Source organism: Copadichromis virginalis, linkage group LG3 (genome assembly GCF_057382275.1).
Source record: "Copadichromis virginalis isolate Kocher_CV1m ecotype Utaka linkage group LG3, C_Virginalis_male_GT1.1, whole genome shotgun sequence".
NCBI classification, from domain to species: Eukaryota; Metazoa; Chordata; class Actinopteri; order Cichliformes; family Cichlidae; genus Copadichromis; species Copadichromis virginalis.
The window spans coordinates 32,036,201-32,057,417 of NC_140620.1; the positions used below are offsets into that span (position 1 = coordinate 32,036,201).

The following is a 21,217-nucleotide window of genomic DNA, read 5'->3' on the forward strand; positions in this document are numbered from 1 at the left end:
CACTCAAAGCTACTTCAGTTACACAAATTAGCATGTGAATGACTCCCTGTGTAAACACCATCAACACTGATAAAAGAAAACACACACTATATTTAACAAGTCACTGAGCTTCACAAAACAAAGTAAGTTCTGCAGCAGCCAGTTTGAGCCAAGCTTTAACCGTCAGACTGATGACCTCACATTTGACTCTCGAATAGTTTCCAATACAGTCCAGGGCCCTATTTCAGGAAGCCGGTTTAGAAAACTCAGAGTGAAAAACGATATGCAGGGTTGAGTAACCCCGAACTGTCCAACTCGGAATATTCGGTTTCAGAAAGGCTGATAACAATTAGTTCAATCAACGCGGAGTTGCTTTAACCCCAAGTTAAGCGCGCGGACGAGGATACATAAAGCCCTGATTAGTGGAGCACAGATTAAGCGAGTCACCATGGAGACGGAGGGAAAGAAGGCGCGGTCAATGTATTTTACAGCGCTTGAGGCCGAAATTCTGATGGCAGCATATGCCGATAACATGCAAATTTTGCGGAAAAAAAGTAACACAGCCTCAGCTGCAAAAGAAAGGGAGCATGCATGGCAAAACATAGCCGACAGAGTCAATGCGTGAGTGTTAATTTAAACATTGATCTAGGGATTTCCACCCATTTAACACGTTATTTTATTTTATTTTATTTGTTATTTTATACATTTTATTTTGTGATGTGATGTGAGCGCAGGTGCAACCCAACAGGCCCCAAACGTTCCTGGCAGCAAGTAAAAATGAAATATAAAAATATAGTCCAAACAGGTGAGGTGTAATTGTATTATGAGCCACAGTGCTTGGTCTGTTTGTCCGATGTAAATCAACTGCAGTTAGAGGCTACATTAATTTTCTTTCTGTAAGCACTTATTGAAATTATCTGAGCACATTACAAGTACATATTTGCTTACTCTGTATGCTCAAATGTGGCCCGTTATAGCCAACAGAAAAAAAAGCGGAGGCCTGAAAAACAGGTGGGGGTCCTCTACCACCACCACTCACAGAGCCTGGCCACTTGGCTTCCACATTTGTGATAATGTTGGCAGCATCATATGTGATCTTCACAGTGCAGAGAACACAAATTAGCATCCATTACTATAATGAAATAATTTGTTAGTTTGACATGCTACAGGGAACTATGTACCTGTACATTAATGCTGTGGAAAGACTTCCTGTTCACATAGTCGCCTTCATTTACTGAAGGAGCAATGATTGGAATGTGAGTGCCATCTGTACAGCCAATCACACCTGGGAACCCTGAAAATAAATGTAAAATTTAAGTAGTAGTTCAAGTATCACCACATCATGAATTAAGTTTTGTTCATCCTGATACCTGCAATTTTGTGGCATCCCTCTTTGATGAATCTTGTGGGTCTATGACCGGGGAACACCACAAACGAGTACAGGAGACGTTTCAGTGCAACTGTAACATTCCTGACTGCCCGACAGACGGTAGCCTTGGAAACGTGCTCAGCGTCACCAATATTATACAGAAAGCTCCCGTTTGCAAAAAACCGAAGTGCAATACAAATAATATGCAATGAACTGAGAGCATGTCCGCGATGTGTCACATGAGCAATATTAGGCCTGAGGATGTTATTCAAATAAATTATAGATTGTGCTGAAAAACGGTAACGTTCACACAGGAAATCATCAGGAAATGATAAAATGTCCAAACGCGCTCTGATCACTCTCTCCCGGCGGAGAGCTCTGCGGAGAATTTGGGCTTCACGATCTACTGGCTCTTCAAGGAAGGGGCACGCCATGTCTGACACTTCCTACAGTCAGGTTTCCGACACAGAGGCGGAGACAGTCAGGGTTAGTTGTAGTAAACCTGCTAGGGGCAGGTTAGCTTCACGGAGTGTGTCGTCATAGTGACTCACTCAGGCTTCAGCTGAACTCGCTTTGTGAAACCGAAAACCCAGAGTTTTCGTTAACTCAGGGTATACTTAGTCAGAGTTTGCACTAAACCGGCTTCCTGAAACAGGGCCCAGTTCATGAATCAGTCGATGACTGCAAGAAGTTTTGTAGTTTGTAGGTGTTTGTGCTGATATGTTGTTTGGTTTTCCTCAAATGGTCCCCTGCATCACGACCATACGTCTCCACACCTGTCCAACAGACACTGTTGCACAAGTCTTGTGGTTTGTTCAGATGTAACTTTGCTAATCTAATAAATCAAGATTTCAAAACACAAAAACATATTAAATGTTTAAACTGAGAAAAATAACCACTTTATATGTGAAATGTAAAGCGAACACGAAGGGCAGACAGCAGTTATTGGGTTTCAGAGAAAGTACTGTGGAGACGACAGACTTGTTTTCACTGCCTGAGGTGCAAACACCGCTGAGAGCAACCAGACTGTGACGGCGCGTGAGCAAAGAGAAACAAGCAGGCAGTGAATGTGAACCAAGTGCCAACAAATGCACACTTCAAACAAAGAAGTGTGTTGTTCATTTGTTTGACTATTTATTCAGTATTTATTTCCTATATTGTTTTAAATAATATCACAAATTTATTGAAATATCCTCATAAAACCTTCAGGCTATAACGCCCTCCGCTAAATCTAAATCACTGAGAAATCAATCAGTAGCCAAAAAGACGACGCCTGCTTGACGCCCTTTATGATTGATGATGGATTTTGTATAAAATTTCACTGACACAGTTCATCAAAAGAGAGACAGATTTCTTACCAGATGTTGACCGTCAGCCTGCTGGACACTCTTAAGTCAGTATCAGAAGAATCCAGCGTACCTGCATTAATGAACAAAGAGGTCAAATGTGAAAAGCTTTCCTAAATACTGCAACTAAAGTCCTCTGTCTAAAACAGAAACTGCTGAGTAATCTCAGTATTGGTCATAACTCTGAAGTGTGCCGAGCAACATAAGTGTTTGCAGGATTTGGATAAGTGGGAAGGTGTGAATGCTTTATTAGGTTAGATGGAAATTCCCACACACTCTTACATAATCTGATTTTCTCTGAGTTTAGAATTGAAACATTTAATCACTCAGTCAGTAATGAGCAAATATTCCTCTCTTTTCTTGGCTGACAGTTTTGCCATCACATTAGCAAATAATCCTTTCACTCTTGTCAGTGTAGTCGTATTGCAATGCCTTATTAAAAACAGAACATCAATCAAGGAAATAATCTGCACATTAATCTGTGAAAAAAAAAAAATGGCAGCTGCACCTCAAATAACCCTAAAAAGCCACCAGAAGGTTCTCAGTTATAGCTGAGATACGCCCTCTAGTGGCCATGTGCGTGTGTGCTACCACAGCATGTTTATTCAGTGACTAATCCGAGAGGATTACAATATAGTTGTGTGGGATAAGGCTCAATGAATTAGAAACGACTGTAAAATGTTTAGTGCGCTCTGTAACAAGAAAGAGCAGAAATCATTAGATCTGTGAATGACTGCTGGCATGACAGCAGTTTTACAGTCAGGATCACCCCAGTTAGGTCTCTGAATCTGGGTCTTTGCTGGTAAGGGTTACTGGTTCATTCAGCGATAATATGAGTGCTTGAATGCGGGGCTCGCAAAATCGCTAGCCCGACGTCCCGGGGCTAGCGATTTTTCCAGTCGGGCTACCAAAATCTATCTCTGCCCGTCGGGCTGTCATAGGAAGGAAAAATATATGTCAATGCTTTTGCATTCTTTCAGAAATGTAGCTGGGTAATTATGTCATTGGCATCGGTGAGCCACTGTCAATATGTGACATTTGAATTTGCGCTTGTTTTTTGCTTTCACTTTGCAATCGTGCGAACTGTGTATAGAGAGCGACAGCACTGATCTGTGAGTGATGATAATTTGTGCACCAATTCCTCTGACATCGTCTTATCAGTCGTTAGCTTACTATGCAAACATGACAAGTGAAATCTCCCGCAGCTTAAACATATGAGAGGTTGATCGCGCAGAGAATCGCTGAGCTTATGTGAGTGCGTGTGTAAAAGCAGCAGGATTTATATTTCAGTTCTGCTGAGCCAAATAAGACAGGTCAGGGTGAAGAAGTGACAGCCAAAGAAAAGCTTACCACAAAACGGAGAAGTTATGACAAATCAGACTATAAGGCAAAAAGAAAGTGCAGCTTTATGGTTTCATGGACAAAAGAATTTCTGTGGCTGCAATATGATGAGCTAAATAACCAGGGCTGCACATAAGTGGTCCGCAGGTGCGCATTCGCTGTCAAAATAAAAAACACGCACAAGATAAGAAGTTGCAATGCGTGTTTGCGTACATAAGATTTTCTGGAGGAGGACAGACATTTGTTTAGAACTCTTAAAGATGTCGAAGAAGCTCCTTTAAGCAATTACTTTGGTGTTCCTCCACCTCCAAAGAAATGTCAGAAGGAGTCCGAACCACAAAAGAAGCGCGTATTCTCGGAAAAGTGGTTGCAGGAGGTGAGCTGGCTTCAAACAAATGATGAACGCACAGAGATGTGGTGCAGAATGTGCCGTGAAAATCCCACTCTAGCGGACAAAAACAGTATGGACGCAAACGCGCGCTGCAACTTCTTATCTGGTGCGTGTCTTTTATGTTGACAGCGAATGCGCACATGCGGACCACTTATGTGCACGCGTGTAAATAACATAATGTTATGCTGGGTGTGTTGTTGGTTTTCTCTCGATTTCTGAGTCGACAAGCGCCTTTGTTACTGGGACCAGTCATTTGAAGAAAGGCCCCCATTAGAACCCATGAGAAATGCAAGAAATGCATTATTGCTCAGTCTGCAATATCTTTCCCAGAACAAACACCGATTGCAAATAACATACTAAAAATAAACCTGAAAATCTGTTTAGAACAGCGTACTATGTTGCAAAGAGTGAACTACCACTGGCAAAATCTAGCAGTCTTTGCAAACTTCAAAAAGCAAATGTCCTAGATCTTGGTTCCACTTGCCTCTTACCTGTGATTTCAGTGGAAATTTCAAATTCAGGATCTGACACAGACTGATTCATGTCCTACACAGTTCTTACAAGTTCATAGAAATTTCTGTTCAATTAGAACTAGGGCTGCCACGATTTGTCGACTAGTCACGATTACGTCGACTATCAAAATCGTCGACGACTGATTTAATAGTCGACGTGTCGTTTGAAGCTTTGTAAGATCGCAAAAGACGCAGGAATAATAGCAGGATTTAAGAGTGTAATAACGGACTGAAACAGAAGATGGCAGCATTGCATGTACAAGGATGCCAGCTGCCGTTAAACCCCGAAGAAGAAGAAGCAGCTGTGTCCCAGAATTCATAGCGCGGCCCAGCTTAGTTTCCAACAATGGCGGCAGCTAGTTAGTTTTAATATTACTCTTATTATTCTTTCTGGGTCACAAAATAAACGTTTAACATATTTTCAGACGAGAATGTAGCTGTGTAAACCTCAAATATCGGCTCAGTTTATCAGGACACCACATATTTTCAAAAGTGCTCCGACGTTTTCGGAGATGTCTGTTACCCACTAGCTCGATAGCTAGCCGGGGGCTAGGTCACTAGCGCTGTGAGAACACCGGACTCCCGGCAAATTGTTTTCAAACCCACCGCCGTCTTTCGCGACTCAGGTTAAATATATATGAGTCACTTAGATAAATTAAAAATGTTGTTGTTTGGCTTTTTTTTTTTTAGTATTTTATTTGTTCCTGAGTAAATCGGTTTGGCTGAGATTAAAGTTATAGTTTTTACACAGCTGAATGAACGTCAAGCAGACAGCTGATTATCAGAAGTGTGAGATGCTGGAGAATATACTCCAGTGTCCTGTTATATTTTAGATAGCAAGGAGTTTATTAAACTTCACCGAAACAATCTGCAAATTTCATTAAAATTGAATAAACTATCATCTTGTCTTTATTTTTAGTTAGCGCCTTAAAAGCTTAAAGCTGTAAGCTAATGATAGTTATATAAGAGCAGATGCTGCTGGTGCAATAAGCTGTAGTTTTACGTCCAGTGGATGATGATCTGATTAGTCGACTAATCGCATAAATAATCGGTGACTAGTCGACTATCAAAATAATCGTTTGTGGCAGCCCTAATTAGAACCAAGTATTTGAGTTGATGATTGTAATTTTTATACAATGTTGTAATTTGTGTTTCAACAATTTTTTGATTAATGTTTTGTTTCCGTTACAATATTATACTTTAATGTATAATATTGTAACGGAAACAAAACAGGAAACAAAACATCCATCAAAAAATTGCTCTTTTTTATTCGGGCTACTTAAATTTATTTTCGGCTACCAAAAACTGAAGAGTCCCTGCCCGAAGGGCTACCGGGGATTTTGAAATTTTGCGAGCCCTGGAATGTAACTGAAACTGGTCTCTGCCACTCTCTACACTCACTTCCACTGCATTCACAGCAAAACTGCCAGACAACTGATCAGTACATCAGACAGAACTAGAAAAAATTGCATTTCCTGCGAAAATGCTGTGTGGATGCCTTACGCTGAAGATTTCTGCTGAAAAAAGCAGAAAAAGTTGAAAAAACAAAAAACATTGCCCTGAGCGAGATTCGAACCTGGCCTTTCTGATCTATAGGCGGCGTCTCACCTTACTGGACCAAACTGATTCTTACAAAGAAGAGGTGGAGAGACTGACAATTCTGGTGAAATTAGCAGAAGCTGCTTAGTATTGTGCTAATAAGAGGTGAAAAGGCTAAACATTTAGCAGAAAAGAGGTGAATCAGAAGAAGTTCTGCTGAAAAGAGGTAAAGAAGCAAAAAGATGAGTTGAAAAGAGGTGTAGAAGTGCTTGCTGAAGATGGCTGTATGTGTAATGACACACTGGAGAGTGTCAAGAAAGCAGAGCGCATGCAAGCAGGGAACATGTGTAGCAACTGTCACAGGTAGGATTCGAAACTCTGCCCCCGGGTCTCACGGCAGCTGCCCTACCCTCTGAGCCAAATGAGTTCTGGTCTCAAGCAAATATATGATGAGAGAGAAAATGTGCACTGTGGAGCAGAAGCTCAAATTAGCAGAAAAGAGGTGAAGAGGAAGAACTTTGTTGTGAAATGAGGTAAAGAAACTGAAATTTGTGCTTAAAACAAGTGAAAAAGCTGAACTCTGAAATCCTGCTAAAACAGTAGTAGAGGCTGATATTTTTCAGCTACTCACTGAGCCAAACTGGTTCTCACGTAACTGAAAAAAGGTGGAAAAGCTTAAAATTCTAATGAAAACAGCAGAAGAGGCTAAGTGCACTGTGGAGCAGGAGCTCTAATTAGCAGAAAAGAGGTGAAGAGGAATAATTTCTGCTGAAAAGAGGTAAAGAAGCAAAAAGCCGAGTTGAAAAGAAGTGTAGAAGCAGAAGTGCTTGCTGAAGATGGCTGTATGTGTAATGACACACTGGAGAGTGTCAAGAAAGCAGAGCGCATGCAAGCAGTGAACATGTGTAGCAGCTGTCACAGGTAGGATTCGAACCTCTGCCACCGGGTCTCACGACAGATGCCCTACCCTCTGAGCCAAATGAGTTCTGGTCACAAGCAAAGATATGATGAGAGGGAAAATGTGCACTGTGGAGCAGCAGCTCAAATTAGCAGAAAAGAGGTGAAGAGGAAGAACTTTGTTGTGAAATGAGGTAAAGAAACTGAAATTTGTGCTTAAAACAAGTGAAAAAGCTGAACTCTGAAATCCTGCTAAAACAGCAGAAGAGGCTGATATTTTTCAGCTACTCATTGAGCCAAACTGGTTCTCACGTAACTGAAAAAAGGTGGAAAAGCTTAAAATTCTAATGAAAACAGCAGAAGAGGCTGAGTGCACTGTGGAACAGAAGCTCAAATTAGCAGAAAAGAGGTGAAAACAGCAGAAGAGGGTGAGATTTGTGCTGATAAGAGGTGAAACTGCGGAACCAATCAGAGGTACTGCTTCTGTCTGCTTCATCAGGCTGTGTACTTGTATGTATTTCTGCCATAGACTGTTAACCAGAATCTGAGGTCCATATTAGAAAAGCTGCTAAAATCATTAAACTTTGCAGAATTGTAATAAATTATCAATATGAATTACCGGTCTGTGATAGTGTATAAATTTGTAGTTAAAAAAAAAACATGTGGGCCAAGGTGGAATCGAACCCACGACCTCTGGTCTGAAGAGCGGTGTCATTACCAATCGCGCCACCTCTAAGGGGGCGGGCGCTTTGAAAAAAAGGGTGATGAGGAGTCAGAATTAGATCGCGGTGAGACGCGAAAAACGCCGTTTTTTGGAGTTACAAAACGTCGTGTAACTCAAAAACTAGGTGGGATAGAAGCATAATTCTTGCACTGGGTGAATCAGCGGACTTTGGTGTACTTTGACTGCGATTTACATAGCTCTTTGTATCTCCGTCGCGGAGATATGACGAGAGAAGAAACGGCTTCATTTTCGGAATTTGAAAAATGAGAGGAGGACAGATTTCCACCCCTCAAACAAGTCTAACTCATCTCAGAACGGTAATAGGTGAGAAAATAATTCTTGAATTGTGAGTGTCAGGAGTGTCTGAAGATATACAGGGACAAGCCTCATGTCTTAACTTTGCTTCGTTAAGGAGATATGACGATTTGAAAATGCCTTCAGTTTCAGTATTTCAGCTCTGAGTTTCACAACCTCCCCATAGACTTTGAATGGGGAGTTTTTAGACCATGTGTCACTTCGAGGCAAATTGTGAAAAAAACGTAACTCTCACAATAATTATAGTGACACTGTCTTAAAGCCAGCAAAAATACCTACGTTTTGATGTATAATTTGTGGAAGTTGAGTGGAAATTGAGCGAGTAGCAAGGAGTTGTTCAGACATGAAGAGAAAATTCAGAACGGACGAGTGTGCAGTGGGAGTTAATTGCATAGCAACCATAGCAACACATGTATTTTCTGAAAAATCACAAAGTTGTAACTGAAAACTTAAAGAGTCATTACATGAAAACGGTAACAGATATGAAAAAGCTGAATCACACAGGAATAGCCCAATCATCTGAGAACGTTTTAAAGTTTGAATGGAGTTTCTAGGTGAAAGTATGAGGAAGTAGTTAAGTTTCAAAGACAAGCAAGTTTTAGCAGAATTGTAGAAGTTTCCCATTCATTTCAATGGGACAAATTAAAGGAAAAAAGTGTAATATTTTAAAAAGTATAATAGTAATAAGTACCAAAAGATATAGCAGTCGAAAGCAGAAATAGCAGAACAGTTTAGAGTTTGAATGGTAAAAATCGGCTGAAAACTGAGGGAGTAGTTAAGCGGCAAAGAAACGGAGCAACTAGAATAATAAAGGATAAAGAATAAAGAGAAACAGGATCTCAATAGTGTGGATGCCTACGGCATCCACCCAATAAATATCAGGCTGGCCGTCTGCCAGCTGAATCTCAATGGACTCATTCAGAGGCTCAATGACACTAAACTAACGCTAATCTACTATTGAATGACTTGAACCACTCAAAGCTACTTCAGTTACATTGTGCGAGTAATTTCCTGTTTAAACACCATCAACACTGATAAAAGACGACTCTCTCACACACACACACACACACACTCTCTGCATTCAGTGAAGCAAACAAGTCATTCAGCTTCAGTGACCCGTGAAGCTTCAAACCTCAAGCAGTCACTCGAGACTTCTATGCTGGGGCAAGAATTAATGTGATGTTATCTCTGAGTACTAAAATGTTTGTTTCACATTGAGTTTCACAAGTAAACTTATCGAGACAACAGCGCGAACCACAAATGTGTCCTGAACTTGAGGTTTTGCAGTCAGAATGTTTACCAAAGGAAGCCAGAAAAAGAAAAAGTCTTAATGTGACACAATGTGACAGCTTTTGTGATGTAACACTTGAATTCACTCACACATGGAGGAAACAACCCTAAATATTACTTCTGAATAACATTTCGTTTTAATTGCATAAATGCACAATTTCAGTGTAAAATGATGTCAGTTTTACTTGTATTCAGCAGATAAACTTTCCTCTCCTGCTGCCAATTCAGCACTTTATTTATGAAATAAAGCTTAATAACAACAACAATAGAAAAATAGGGGGATTTATGAGTATTACTAAATCTGCAAGACCATCAGACTGTGTATACTGTAAGACATCTCTAACATTTGTGTTTGTCTCTATCTTTTGTGTGCTCTCAGTCACTGTTGTGCTATTTTTAACTGATCTTAATGGTGATCATCTATCAGCTGTTTAATAGTTTTTCAGCCTCTCTTTATAACGGGATGAGAGCCATATAACCACATTTAAAATCATTTTTTTGGGCATTTTACTCGATGGTGTCAGATTAAGTCTTCATTCAATCACACATCTAACCCCACTGACGCATCATCATATTCCCCTTCACCTGTTACTCTTCACTTGTACAGATTTGTTCTCTCACTTTGATCATTAAGCACCATCGCAATCCTTAACTCTACCAAAAAACACATACTTTCAGTACTGTATTTGATTTTATCATAAAATTCTTTATCAACACATAGCAGTTGTGAAAACAAAGTCATTGTCGTTCTGCAGCAGCCAGTTTGAACCAACATTTAGCTGTCAGATGGCCTCACATCTGACTCTAGAATAGAGGGGGGAAGAGCCCAGCTCAGGAAATTCACCTTAATTCACCACGCTTCACAGAAATGAGGTGAATTGAAGCAGGCGGATTTGCTGAGCCGTCAGTTCCTGGAAAACTAGCAACTTTGCTCAGTGTCTTCCATTTGTGAAAAATTGCAATTATTGTTGTCAAACTTTTGTTTCTATCAATCTAGTCATTATGATAATTTTATTATTAATGTATAATCATCAGCTCTGCAGCACAGACACAGACGTGAATGAATAAATCTTATAAATCAGGATTTTAGAAAAAAAGAATCAATGTTAAATGTTTAAAGTAAGAAAAGTAAACATTTTAAGAAAAATAACAGCTCATTTAAAATTTGGTGCCAGCATCATGTCTTCTCTCCGCTATGCTCTGGGTGGTTATAAACTGACTCCACGGTTCAGTGTTTTACCAAAGGAGATATCAGCATGTTGTCTGGAGGAGATGGGACTGAACCTTGTGATTCGTAGACGACCTGCTTGACCTGAGGCTCTGATCTTTGAGATCTAGTCACATTCCTTAAGAGTATTAATGCTACTCTGCACAGACAAAGGGGGTTTCCATGCGCAAGGTGTAATATCTACGCCATGTATTAAGACAGCTGCTGACAGCTTATACAGCAGCTCGGGGAGAGCAGACTGTCTGCCAGCTGAAGCTCAGTGTATTCACCAAGTGGCTCAGTGAGATAGCGTCTTCATTAAAAAACTCGTGCGATGGGATGTTACTCAAGTTCACACGTCTGTGAAGGCAGACAAGTGAATACTTTTTAGGCAGTGTGGTGTATGCTCTTCCGCTGCCACACCCTGCCTTGTCTCGTGTCTTTAGACTCATTTGTACAATGTTGGACAAACACCATTTGTGTATTTTCATGGTCAAAACAAACGTAACTTGAGTTCTGGTCGCACACAGGAGAGAAAACCCCAAAGAAAAAGCCATATTTGTACTCGTCGACGTAGTCTGCGCAGGCTACACCAACTTAGCATGCTATAAGGCCAACATGCTAAGCCTAGTCCTTCCTTTAGAGTTGCCTCGTTTTCCATTAGCTGTACCTTGTCTGAGCAGTTACAATAACCCGGGGGACGTGTCAACAACTTCACACTTGCTGGATATCCATGAGAAACCGTGAACATTGTAGCTAGCGTCAGGGAAGCTAACGAGTTACCTGAACGGCTGGAGTCCTCCTAAATCCAGAGTGAAGAAAAAGATCCTTACTAACTTTCCCATGCCTTTAACTAACTTACTTTACAGACCGATTATATAAATAATTTTTCTATTTGTATTTATCTTTTATTCAGCTTCCTCCGTTACCCTTTATCTTAGTGAGTTGTAAGACGAGAAAGAAAAGAAAGCAGGAAATACACGGGGGAAGCGGGTGTTGCGGCGAGCAGTGTGTAGTGACGTAGGTTTTCAAACCCACACAGCTGTGAGGTTGTAAACAGACTCAGACGCTAACCAATCAGGATGAGCCTTGGGGCACATAAGACCAATAAGGTGGCAGAATGGGTCCGTTCAGCGGACAGCTGGAGGTACGGTAGAGCCTTGATGGGACGAAACGCTAACCACCGTTATAAAGCGGAGAGCAGGGCATGGCTGAGACGTCTGCTCAGGGTAAGTGTTGACCCGGATGATCAATGAGATACGGTCGGTATTTATAAGAAAAGTGACAGCTGCTGTTCCCCTTTACATTAGTTCAGCAACTAAAGAACGACGAAAGGAGGGAAGAGGACGCGTGGGGAGGCTGTCTGCTCGCCGCTGGATTTTTCTTTTCTTTTTTATATTTCATTCTTCTTGCTACTGGCCAGGGTTGCTTTATATTGTGTTTCTATGGCAAATACATTATAATTAACTTCGCAAAGTTTTATTCTCTACTACCTTGGCCCGCCCTGCTCTACCCCGCTTAGAAGGAGTTTTCTCTTCCGAAAGGACCCTTTACGCGTTGAGCTGGATTTAAGTCCCTTCACTCGGACAGGATGATACGGTTACCATTTTCTGCAGCTGTTCTTCTAGTTTTTATCAGCCAGGTCTTTGGAGACTTGATCCAGGCGAGTGTAGGGGATGATGTTAAGTTTGTCCTCTCAGATGAGTGCATGGAGGGACACGGGGCACTGAATCTACACCTGAAGGACCGCAGCATTCAGGTGGTGGCGTCTCTTCATGGTGACTGGGAGCCGGGGCGAGCTTACACTGACCGGGTGACTGTAAGCAGCGATTTTTTAAAACTGTCAAGTGTAGATTTAAATGACCAGGGCATGTATGACTTTACATGCAAGAAGAAAGGGAAGCTAGAGCTCACTGATCTGCAAGTATTCCTGCCCTCTGAAGTTGTTGTAGATGAGGGTGAGGATGCTGCACTGCCGTGCCGCTCTATCACAGCAGGTCAGAGGGTGAAGTCTGCGCAGTGGAGGCGAGACGGAGAGGTGGTGCTGGAGCTGAATCCTCCCCAGGTTACTGAGGGGAATGGCTTTGAAAGCCGGGTATCAATATCATCAGACTGGTACCAAAGGGCAGACCTGTCCCTCACCATAAAGCGAGTTCACCTGAGGGATCAAGGCGTTTATTTCTGTGACGTGGACAAGACGGAGCGACACGGCTCAGCTGTGCGCCTGCGAGTTCGAGAGATCGTCCCTGAATCCTTGACCAGCACGCTAAAGCCTACACTGATGGTGAGTACATTGACTCTAAATGTGTGTGTTTTATTTATTTTTACACGTGACTCCAAAGTTACAAAACAGCGTGATTGGTGTTGTTTGTTCGTCTTTCTGCTGCGCATTCGGATTTAATTTCTACTGGTCACACTTTCACGGCGAAGTGGTTAGATATAGCTTTATATACAAAGCCTTACTGCCTTGAACACAAGTGACTTTCGCTTCATTTCAAAGGCGCAGCTTACTTTTCTGACCCAGACTGGGAGTGATGAGGTCAGACCACGTCTTCAGTGCTGACTTGGTGGGCCCTTGTGTGGTCAGCCACAGATCTTTCCATGAAGGGATTTATTTATTTATTTATTTTTTGGCAGAGATGCTGACTTATTTTAACTCTTATTCGCTTGACAAAGTAAGATTTGGGGGCAGTCCCAAAAGGATCCAGCAGTATACAGTTTTAGTTTTTTATTAGCCACAGACAGATGTGAATGGGATATCCAGTTAAAACTTACAAACTGCAGTGACCAACATTTCTGTCCTGTCTTCTTGTCCTCGCTGGACATGGACCATGTTCATGTTCTTCTTTACAGCAGCCTTTTGGATCCTCTGATATCTGATGCCTGATAAATTCAGACCGTGTACACACAAGTGTTGGTGGGGAACGATCACAATGTGGAGAAGACACAAATTTGAGATCCATCAGCAGTGGTTATGGAGAACTCTGCAACAGCAAAGAGGAGGAGGAGGGAGGAGGCACTGACGAGGGCAGATAATCAGATTTTGATCAACAAACAAACTGAAATCAAACTGCTCTTGAGAATGGGATTTTTATCCTGTTCCAACTTCTTGATAATAGTCAAATAAAATTATAAATACTTTAAAAAATATTCTGCTGTTGCTCATATTTTATAATTGTTAAACCAATTTACTTATTTCTGTTATTTAATATATGTTGATTTCAACATATATTAAATGACAGAACACTGTTCGTGAAACACATTCAGCCTGCAACAGGGTGAGACAGACCAACACGTTCTGAGATAGACGAAGAGGAAGTGAAAGGATGGAGTCCCATGCTGACACTATGAGTCAAACATAATGTAATATTTCTTACAAGTCTGAGTGTGTCAGAAACCAGTGCAACCATGTTACCCACATTATTAGAGGAAGACAAAATTTCTGTTCCTTTATTTATAGAACTACATCTGTCTTTGATTTTCACAGTCCATCCACAACTCCTTGTTTTTCCGAGTAAACACAAAAACACTGATTTTCAACCCTGTTCAATGAAAGACGGGCATTATAAACATGTTAAAACCATGTCAAATATTGTTAAACAGCATTTTCGTGCCTCACAGAGCACCTAATCTTCAGTTAAAACTAATATATCCTTTGAGTGCAGGACGGTGGAGCAGTCCTGAGGTCAATCCCATCAGGCCAGTGTCTTACCTATAGGTGCATATTCATTTTCAAATCTGCACACAGTAGCTGAGTGTCTCTTAATTTAGTGCAGGCCCAACTGGTGGTGAAGCTGCTCGCTCAGGTGTGGATGCAACCTCCAAATCATATCAGGGAAATTTACAATACTGCTATTTATGCTGATATGTAAAGAGTAAAAAAACAAAATCAAAGTGTTGAAAAAGTAAATCACATCATCACATCAGTCTTCTTGTCCACATCAGTCACAGTTCTGTCAAGTGAGGCGAAACTATCGAGGCTTTGACGCATTTGTTTACTCTTGAATCAGCTCGTATTTCCTCTTCGCGTGCTTTCATATTCTGATGACACTGCAGAGCGTCTTATTTGTCTCAATCAATAAAACAAGTTTGTTGTTTCCAGTTGTCATACATATTTGCATTAATGTACATGTACTGCGCTTTGCTGGCGATTGGTGAGGCCATTATCATTGGAGCCCCACACTCTGAGACTTTTCTCGGCTTGTCTCACAGTTCTGTGCGCTAATGAACATAAATGCATGTCGCTATATAACAGATAATGCGATATGATACTTTATATTATGTAAAAATGTATACCAGTAACATAAATGCAACCCATTTTTGCAACATGTCATATGACATCACTACTGACACATATTTAGCCTGCCACAGGAAGAGATTCAGTATTAAGACACCACATAAAGAGCAACGTGGTGCCCCCCGATTGAATAGATAACATCATTACGGCTATATGTCAGACCTGAAACAGCTTCATATAAAGTTCCATGAATCTGATCACATTTCTGCTCTTGTATCCTCTGCAGCCAACACAGACGACTTTAGAAGTAAGCGGACTGCACTCAAAAAAGTCAACTAAGGCAGTTGTTTGATTAATTCAATAGACATTTGTCTATTTAACATGAACATATTGAGTTTAGGTTTTTAAATCATTATCAGTTGTTGGTTTAACATAAAATAACAAAAAGTTTAATGAACTAGATTTGCATTCTTCAGTTCAATTAAATGTAATTATTTTAAATCAACAACTCTAAAACCGATGCCTAGTGCGCATGCTCAAACTTCCCAAAAGTGAAGAGGCGGGAACGCGGAGAAGTTATATGTGTTCAGTGGACTGCCATTTCCCTCTGCGGAATCTTCCACAATACAGGTAAGTAATAAATAACTCAAAATATCTTAGTCAAACGAAGTTGTTTTGTCCATTAATTGTTTAACAATGTTTTTAATTCCAAATGTGTAAGTTGTCATTAGACAGCGAGAGTGGAGCAAATACAGTGAAAATCTGGTATTAGACGGTGCCAATCGGTACCGTCTAATACCTGATTTATAATCCGCTCTGGGTATATTTATACTATTATTAGCATTTCCACTTCATTGTTTTTCTTTTTTTTTTTTTTACCCGTTTTTGCAGTTAGTCTTATAGTGTTTTTAGCGGTTATTGATATGTTTAATTCAATATTTAACACGTTTGTAATTCACTTTCAAAGTAAATGAAGTTAGCTAAAGCTAGTATGGTTGTCTCATTGAACTTCTACCTAGCTCTGTTAGCATTCACTTTGGTTTTAAATGACGGTTATTGCAAGACATGGTCTTTGTTCACTTTTTTTATTATCATTTGCATTTTTTCCCTCTTTCTTTCTTTCTCTCTCCTTTTATTTTAAGCATTCGGCCTCTCACAGTAATGCAAGTTAAACTAGCATGCGCGATTTGCTAAATATTAGCTGTGTCCAAATTCAGGGGCTGCATCCTTCGAATTGACTTGATGCTAGTGCATGGGAAAAAGAGCATAAACAGGAGGTCAGAGGAAAAGGCAATGGCGGATAGTTATGAAAATTGCCTGTGGGACCTTTACCGCAACTACCAGCATCTTTATTGCATAGTGTGAAACACTGCTATTACATTTAGCAACAGATTGGATATTTATCTGTGAATTTTATATTGCAAGAGGTATTTATATGTATTTGTATTTTTTTTATACATTTGCAACAAAGTAAAAAAAAATCCACTGTGGAATTTTTATAAAATAATTTTTTCTGTTTTCTTTACCATAGTAACACCACAAAGAAAGCTGACCCCTTTTTCTGATTGTTTGTGCCTCCTCTTTAATACATGGTAAGCCTTTTACCATCATATATTTTTTATGATAGTTTTATGATTTAATCAAAATGAAAAAAAGGTGCCAATAAAACTATCCTTAAAACTGCTTTTCTTTTTTTCTTTCAGTGACTTGTATGTGGCAGTGCAAGCGTTGTTCCATCAGGGAGAGTAGTAGGTACAATTATTGAAACACTGTACAGGGCTCGCAAAATGGCTAGCCCGACGTCCCAGGGCTAGCGATTTTTCCAGTCGGGCTACCAAAATCTATCTCTGCCCTGCCCGTCGGGCTGTCATAAGAAGGAAAAATATATGTCAATGCTTCTGCATTCTTTCGGAAATGTAGCTGGGTAATTATGTCATTGGCATCGGTGAGCCACTGTCAATATGTGACATATTGAAATCGCGTTTGAATTTGCGCTTGTTTTTTGCTTTCACTTTGCAATAGCGCGACCTGTGTATAGAGAGCGACAGCACTGATCTGTGAGTGATGATAATTTGTGCACCAATTCCTCTGACATCGTCTTATCAATCGTTAGCTTACTATGCAAACATGACAAGTGAAATCTCCCGCAGCTTAAACATGTGAGAGGTTGATCGCGCAGACAATCGCTGAGTGTTATGTGAGTGCGTGTGTAAAAGCAGCAGGATATTAATTGTAGTTCTGCTTAGCCAAATAAGACAGGTCAGGGTGAAGAAGTGACAGCCAAAGAAAAGCTTACCACAAAACGGAAAAGTTATGACAAATCAGACTATAAGGCAAAAAGAAAGTGCAGCTTTATGGTTTCATGGACAAAAGAATTTCTGTGGCTGCAACATGACGAGCTATATAACCGGGGCTGCACATAAGTGGTCCGCAAGTGCGTATTTGCTGTCAAAATAAAAAACGCGCACAAGATAAGAAGTTGCAACGCGTGTTTGCATACATAAGATTTTCTGGAGGAGGACATATTTGTTTAGAACTCTTAAATATGTCGAAGAAGCTCCTTTAAGCAATTACTTTGGTTTTCCTCCACCTCCAAAGAAATGTCAGAAGGAGTCCGAACCACAAAAGAAGCGCGTATTCTCGCAAAAGTGATTGCAGGAGGTGAGCTGGCTTCAAACAAATGATGAACACACAGATGTGGTGCAGAATGTGCCGTGAAAATCCCACTCTAGCGGACAAAAACAGTGCCTTTTATATGGATGCAAACGTGCGTTGCAACTTCTTATCTGTTGCGCGTCTTTTATTTTGACAGCGAATGCGCACATGCGGACCACTTATGTGCACCCGTGTAAATAACATAATGTTCTGCCGGGTGTGTTGTTGGTTTTCCCTCGATTTCTGAGTCGACAAGCGCCTTTGTTACTGGGACCAGTCATTTTAAGAAAGGCCCCCATTAGAAATGGATTATTGCTCAGTCTGCAATATCTTTCCCAGAACAAACACCAATTGCAAATAATATACTAAAAATAAACCTGAAAAATCTGTTTAGAACAGCATACTGTGTTGCAAAGAGTGAACTACCACTGGTGCAATTTAGCAGTCTTTGCAAACTTCAAAAAGCAAATGGCCTAGATCTTGGTTCCACTTGCCTCTTACTTGTGACTTTAGTGGAAATTTCAAATTCAGTATCTGACACAGACTGATTCATGTCCTACACAGACAGCACTGATGTCTGCATGGTCTTCTAAAAGCAGCTTTAGTCAGCTTAGATGTGAAGTGAGTGAAATATACAGTTGCGTTTTTAATCAATGTATTTGTTCTCTATTGCAGATTGAGAAGGAGTTTCTGCGAATCACCACAAAGCCTCTGCTATCTACTTTCTTTGCCGAGCTTGACCAATACGCGCCACGCTTAATGGAAATCTTTCTGACCAAAGGAGGGACACGTGGAAAGAAAATAAGAGGTCTCATGCTTGCCATCTCCAAGGTTTGTATTAGGATTGAGTAGACTTTGTCATAGGCAGCAAAAATAACTTTTATTTGGAGATGAAGTTGTCAATTTTGTTTGTTTGCTTAACAAGTGGTACATGCCAGGTTCTAACCTAAAGAATAATTATGCAAGTTAACTGATTACCCTAGCTTTAAGAAAAACAGACTGGTTTTGGCTCATATTATCTCCTCCTCCTCTCCAGCATGACAACATCCATACCAGACGAGCATGCATCTTGAAGTCTTTGTGCATCCACCTAAACGAAGACTATGAGAAGTTAATAAAGGAGTACTTGGTGAGCCATTGTGACAGCATGTTGTCTGTAACATTCTCATACAAATTGTGACGTTGCCTCAAATGCAAATCATTAAAATTAAAATTTTGAGATTAGCAACAAGACACCTGGTATTGGGGAAAGGATGTCTTGAATACCAAACAGTATTAAGCGTTGCAATAAAGAATTTCTGGAATTTGGTATTGGAAGGAAAGAAATTTATGCCTACTTAAACTTGATACACAAACATACAATGCATTTAACATGCATCAAGACTATATTGCTTTTGAATCTGTACTTGGATTAAAACAAGTCCTGTTGTTTTTTCATTGTTATGGTCATCAGTATTTGTAAATAGAAATGTCTATGAACTTTGAGCTGTTTAGTACTAACACTTCTATACCTGTTTTATTTTAGCAGCTGAGTTAGCCTTTTCTCGAGTCCTGTCCCCCTAAGTTACTCTTGCTACGTCCGACAAACAAATGGTTTCCTCTGCGCACCAATGGGTACCCGAATGTGCGAGCAGACATGCTTCATAATGTTCGGTACATTTACCTGGGAATGGGGCCATACACACTGTTTAATCCATTCACGTTGTTTTTGACTTTGTGAATGGAAAGAACACAACTCCTCCAGACACAATCTCTCGGCGTATCGGTGGGCACACCGCTTCTCCATCTTGCTTGAGGTTAATGTTTGTCAGACACAGTAACGGTTGCTATAATGTGTAATTGGACAATGGCCCTTTCGGGGGAGGGGCCGGTGAGAGGTCAATTATGCCACCTCTTTTGACATGAGAGGTGTATTTTATAATTTATGTATTGGAGTAATTACTAACAACTACTTTAGTGGTGTAATTTTCTGTTTATTACTTTGACTACTTGGATTTTATGAACAGCATAGAAACAGTTGTTTAAACAATCTCTTAAATTTTACTTTGTTGTCTTATACTTTTTCATGTACGATACGGACAGCGAGGCAAAAAGCTGCATGGAGCAAACTGTGATGGGGGTGTACGTCATCCAGAAGGAGGGTGCTGAACCTGAAGATGACCCAGAGGACGTTGGTGTCGTGATTGAGGGTGTGGAGGCTAACACTGATTTGGGTAACATTGCACAAGCATGTGCTCTGTTGTTTGGACTCATATACCGTTTGAACCTGAGCTACCCACCAGAACTTAAATGCACCTTTGAAGTCCTCCAGAAGATACTTTTAAATCTTGATGGACAAAAGCTGTCTTCAAAGGTACAGTTTCTGAAAAACAAGCTTATGGGGTGAGAGCACTTGAAAATGACTGATAGGTCTTGAATGGTTCATTGGTGCAATGGTGATTTCCAATATATAATGTTAATATTTGAGTTGTTTATATTTTTTTTCTTTCATTTAAAACATTTTTTTTTTAAGTTTTTGGATTCTCTCTGTTGGGCAATTCACCTTTTATACAGCACTGCAGATGATTTTTGTTTGTCCTTATATAGATGGCTCAAAATGGATCAGAAGTACTGACAGAAGTACTATGTTGTGTTTATGTATCAAGGTCCTGTAAAGTTTAAGACCACTGCCACCTGTTAAGTTCACTGTATTATTGTTTCCATTTTGCTTGCTAGCATGTTTTAAAACACAGCAAAACTATATTGCTAGCTGTGGAGGACTGCAACCAAAATTAAAAAAATAAATACAGAAATATAAAAATTGGTCAAACTAATAATTATTTCAATGAGATACACCAAACAAATATAGATTTTCATCACCTATGGAATTTTTTGTTGTTGTTGTATTGCCCCCAAAATATTTCTAATTATTTTATTTTATTTTTCCAAATTCACACAATTCGATTTTGTCACATGTTTTAACTTGCCAAGTGGGAGATGTATTTTTATCTTTTAGTTTAATTTTTTAAAATGCAGTCGATATATTGAGCAAATTTTGCATCTGTTTTTAGTTGTGGAAGCTTTGGTTCCAACATATTACCTATGTAAATAAGTATTCTAACATTTTACCTTTTGAAGTATATGCTTGCAGGTGTACAAAAATGGTAAGCTTTTATATTGTCCACTAAATCCAGTTAATAAAGATAATGTTATCATAATCTGATTGTGACTTTTTTTGTAAAGTAGTGGGTTTCTAAATGTGTAACAAATGTAAACAAATCTAATTGAAATAATTTGGTTGAAATGAGTGAAATCATTGCCTTGATTAACAAAGTAGTTGTTGAAACAACAAGATTTAATTCTGTTTTCCTAAACTTTTTAAATTGTGTAGAATGAATTAAAACAAATTTCACTCTACATACTTAAATAAATCACT

The 21,217-nt window shown here is 39.9% G+C and overlaps 2 protein-coding genes and 1 long non-coding RNA gene across 6 annotated transcripts in view; 2 read left to right on the forward strand and 1 right to left on the reverse strand.

Moving 5' to 3' along the window:
* The window catches only part of LOC146714104 (uncharacterized), a 112,195-nt gene extending 100,267 nt beyond the window's left edge, over nt 1-11,928 (reverse strand). For all 4 annotated transcript variants that reach the window (XR_014918776.1, XR_014918777.1, XR_014918774.1 and 1 more), the window contains exons 1-2: nt 11,694-11,928; nt 2,707-2,767 (exon numbers count right to left, since the gene is read on the reverse strand). This is a non-coding gene — a long non-coding RNA (uncharacterized LOC146714104). The remainder of the gene's footprint in view (nt 1-2,706; nt 2,768-11,693) is intronic.
* A 287-nt stretch (nt 11,929-12,215) lies between these two features.
* On the forward strand, nt 12,216-15,499 carry LOC146714110 (uncharacterized). The gene is made up of 2 exons (XM_085439618.1): nt 12,216-13,194; nt 15,434-15,499. The coding sequence occupies exons 1-2, from the start codon at nt 12,502-12,504 to the stop codon at nt 15,497-15,499; spliced, it is 759 nt and encodes a 252-aa protein (XP_085295744.1). The 5' UTR covers nt 12,216-12,501.
* A 1,406-nt stretch (nt 15,500-16,905) lies between these two features.
* LOC146714111 (uncharacterized) lies at nt 16,906-20,999 on the forward strand. Its single transcript, XM_085450702.1, has 3 exons — nt 16,906-18,633; nt 18,839-18,928; nt 19,871-20,999. Exons 1-3 carry the CDS (start codon nt 18,376-18,378, stop codon nt 20,186-20,188), a joined length of 666 nt encoding a protein of 221 aa, XP_085306828.1. The 5' UTR covers nt 16,906-18,375; the 3' UTR covers nt 20,189-20,999.
* Nucleotides 21,000-21,217: the final 218 nt, after the last annotated feature.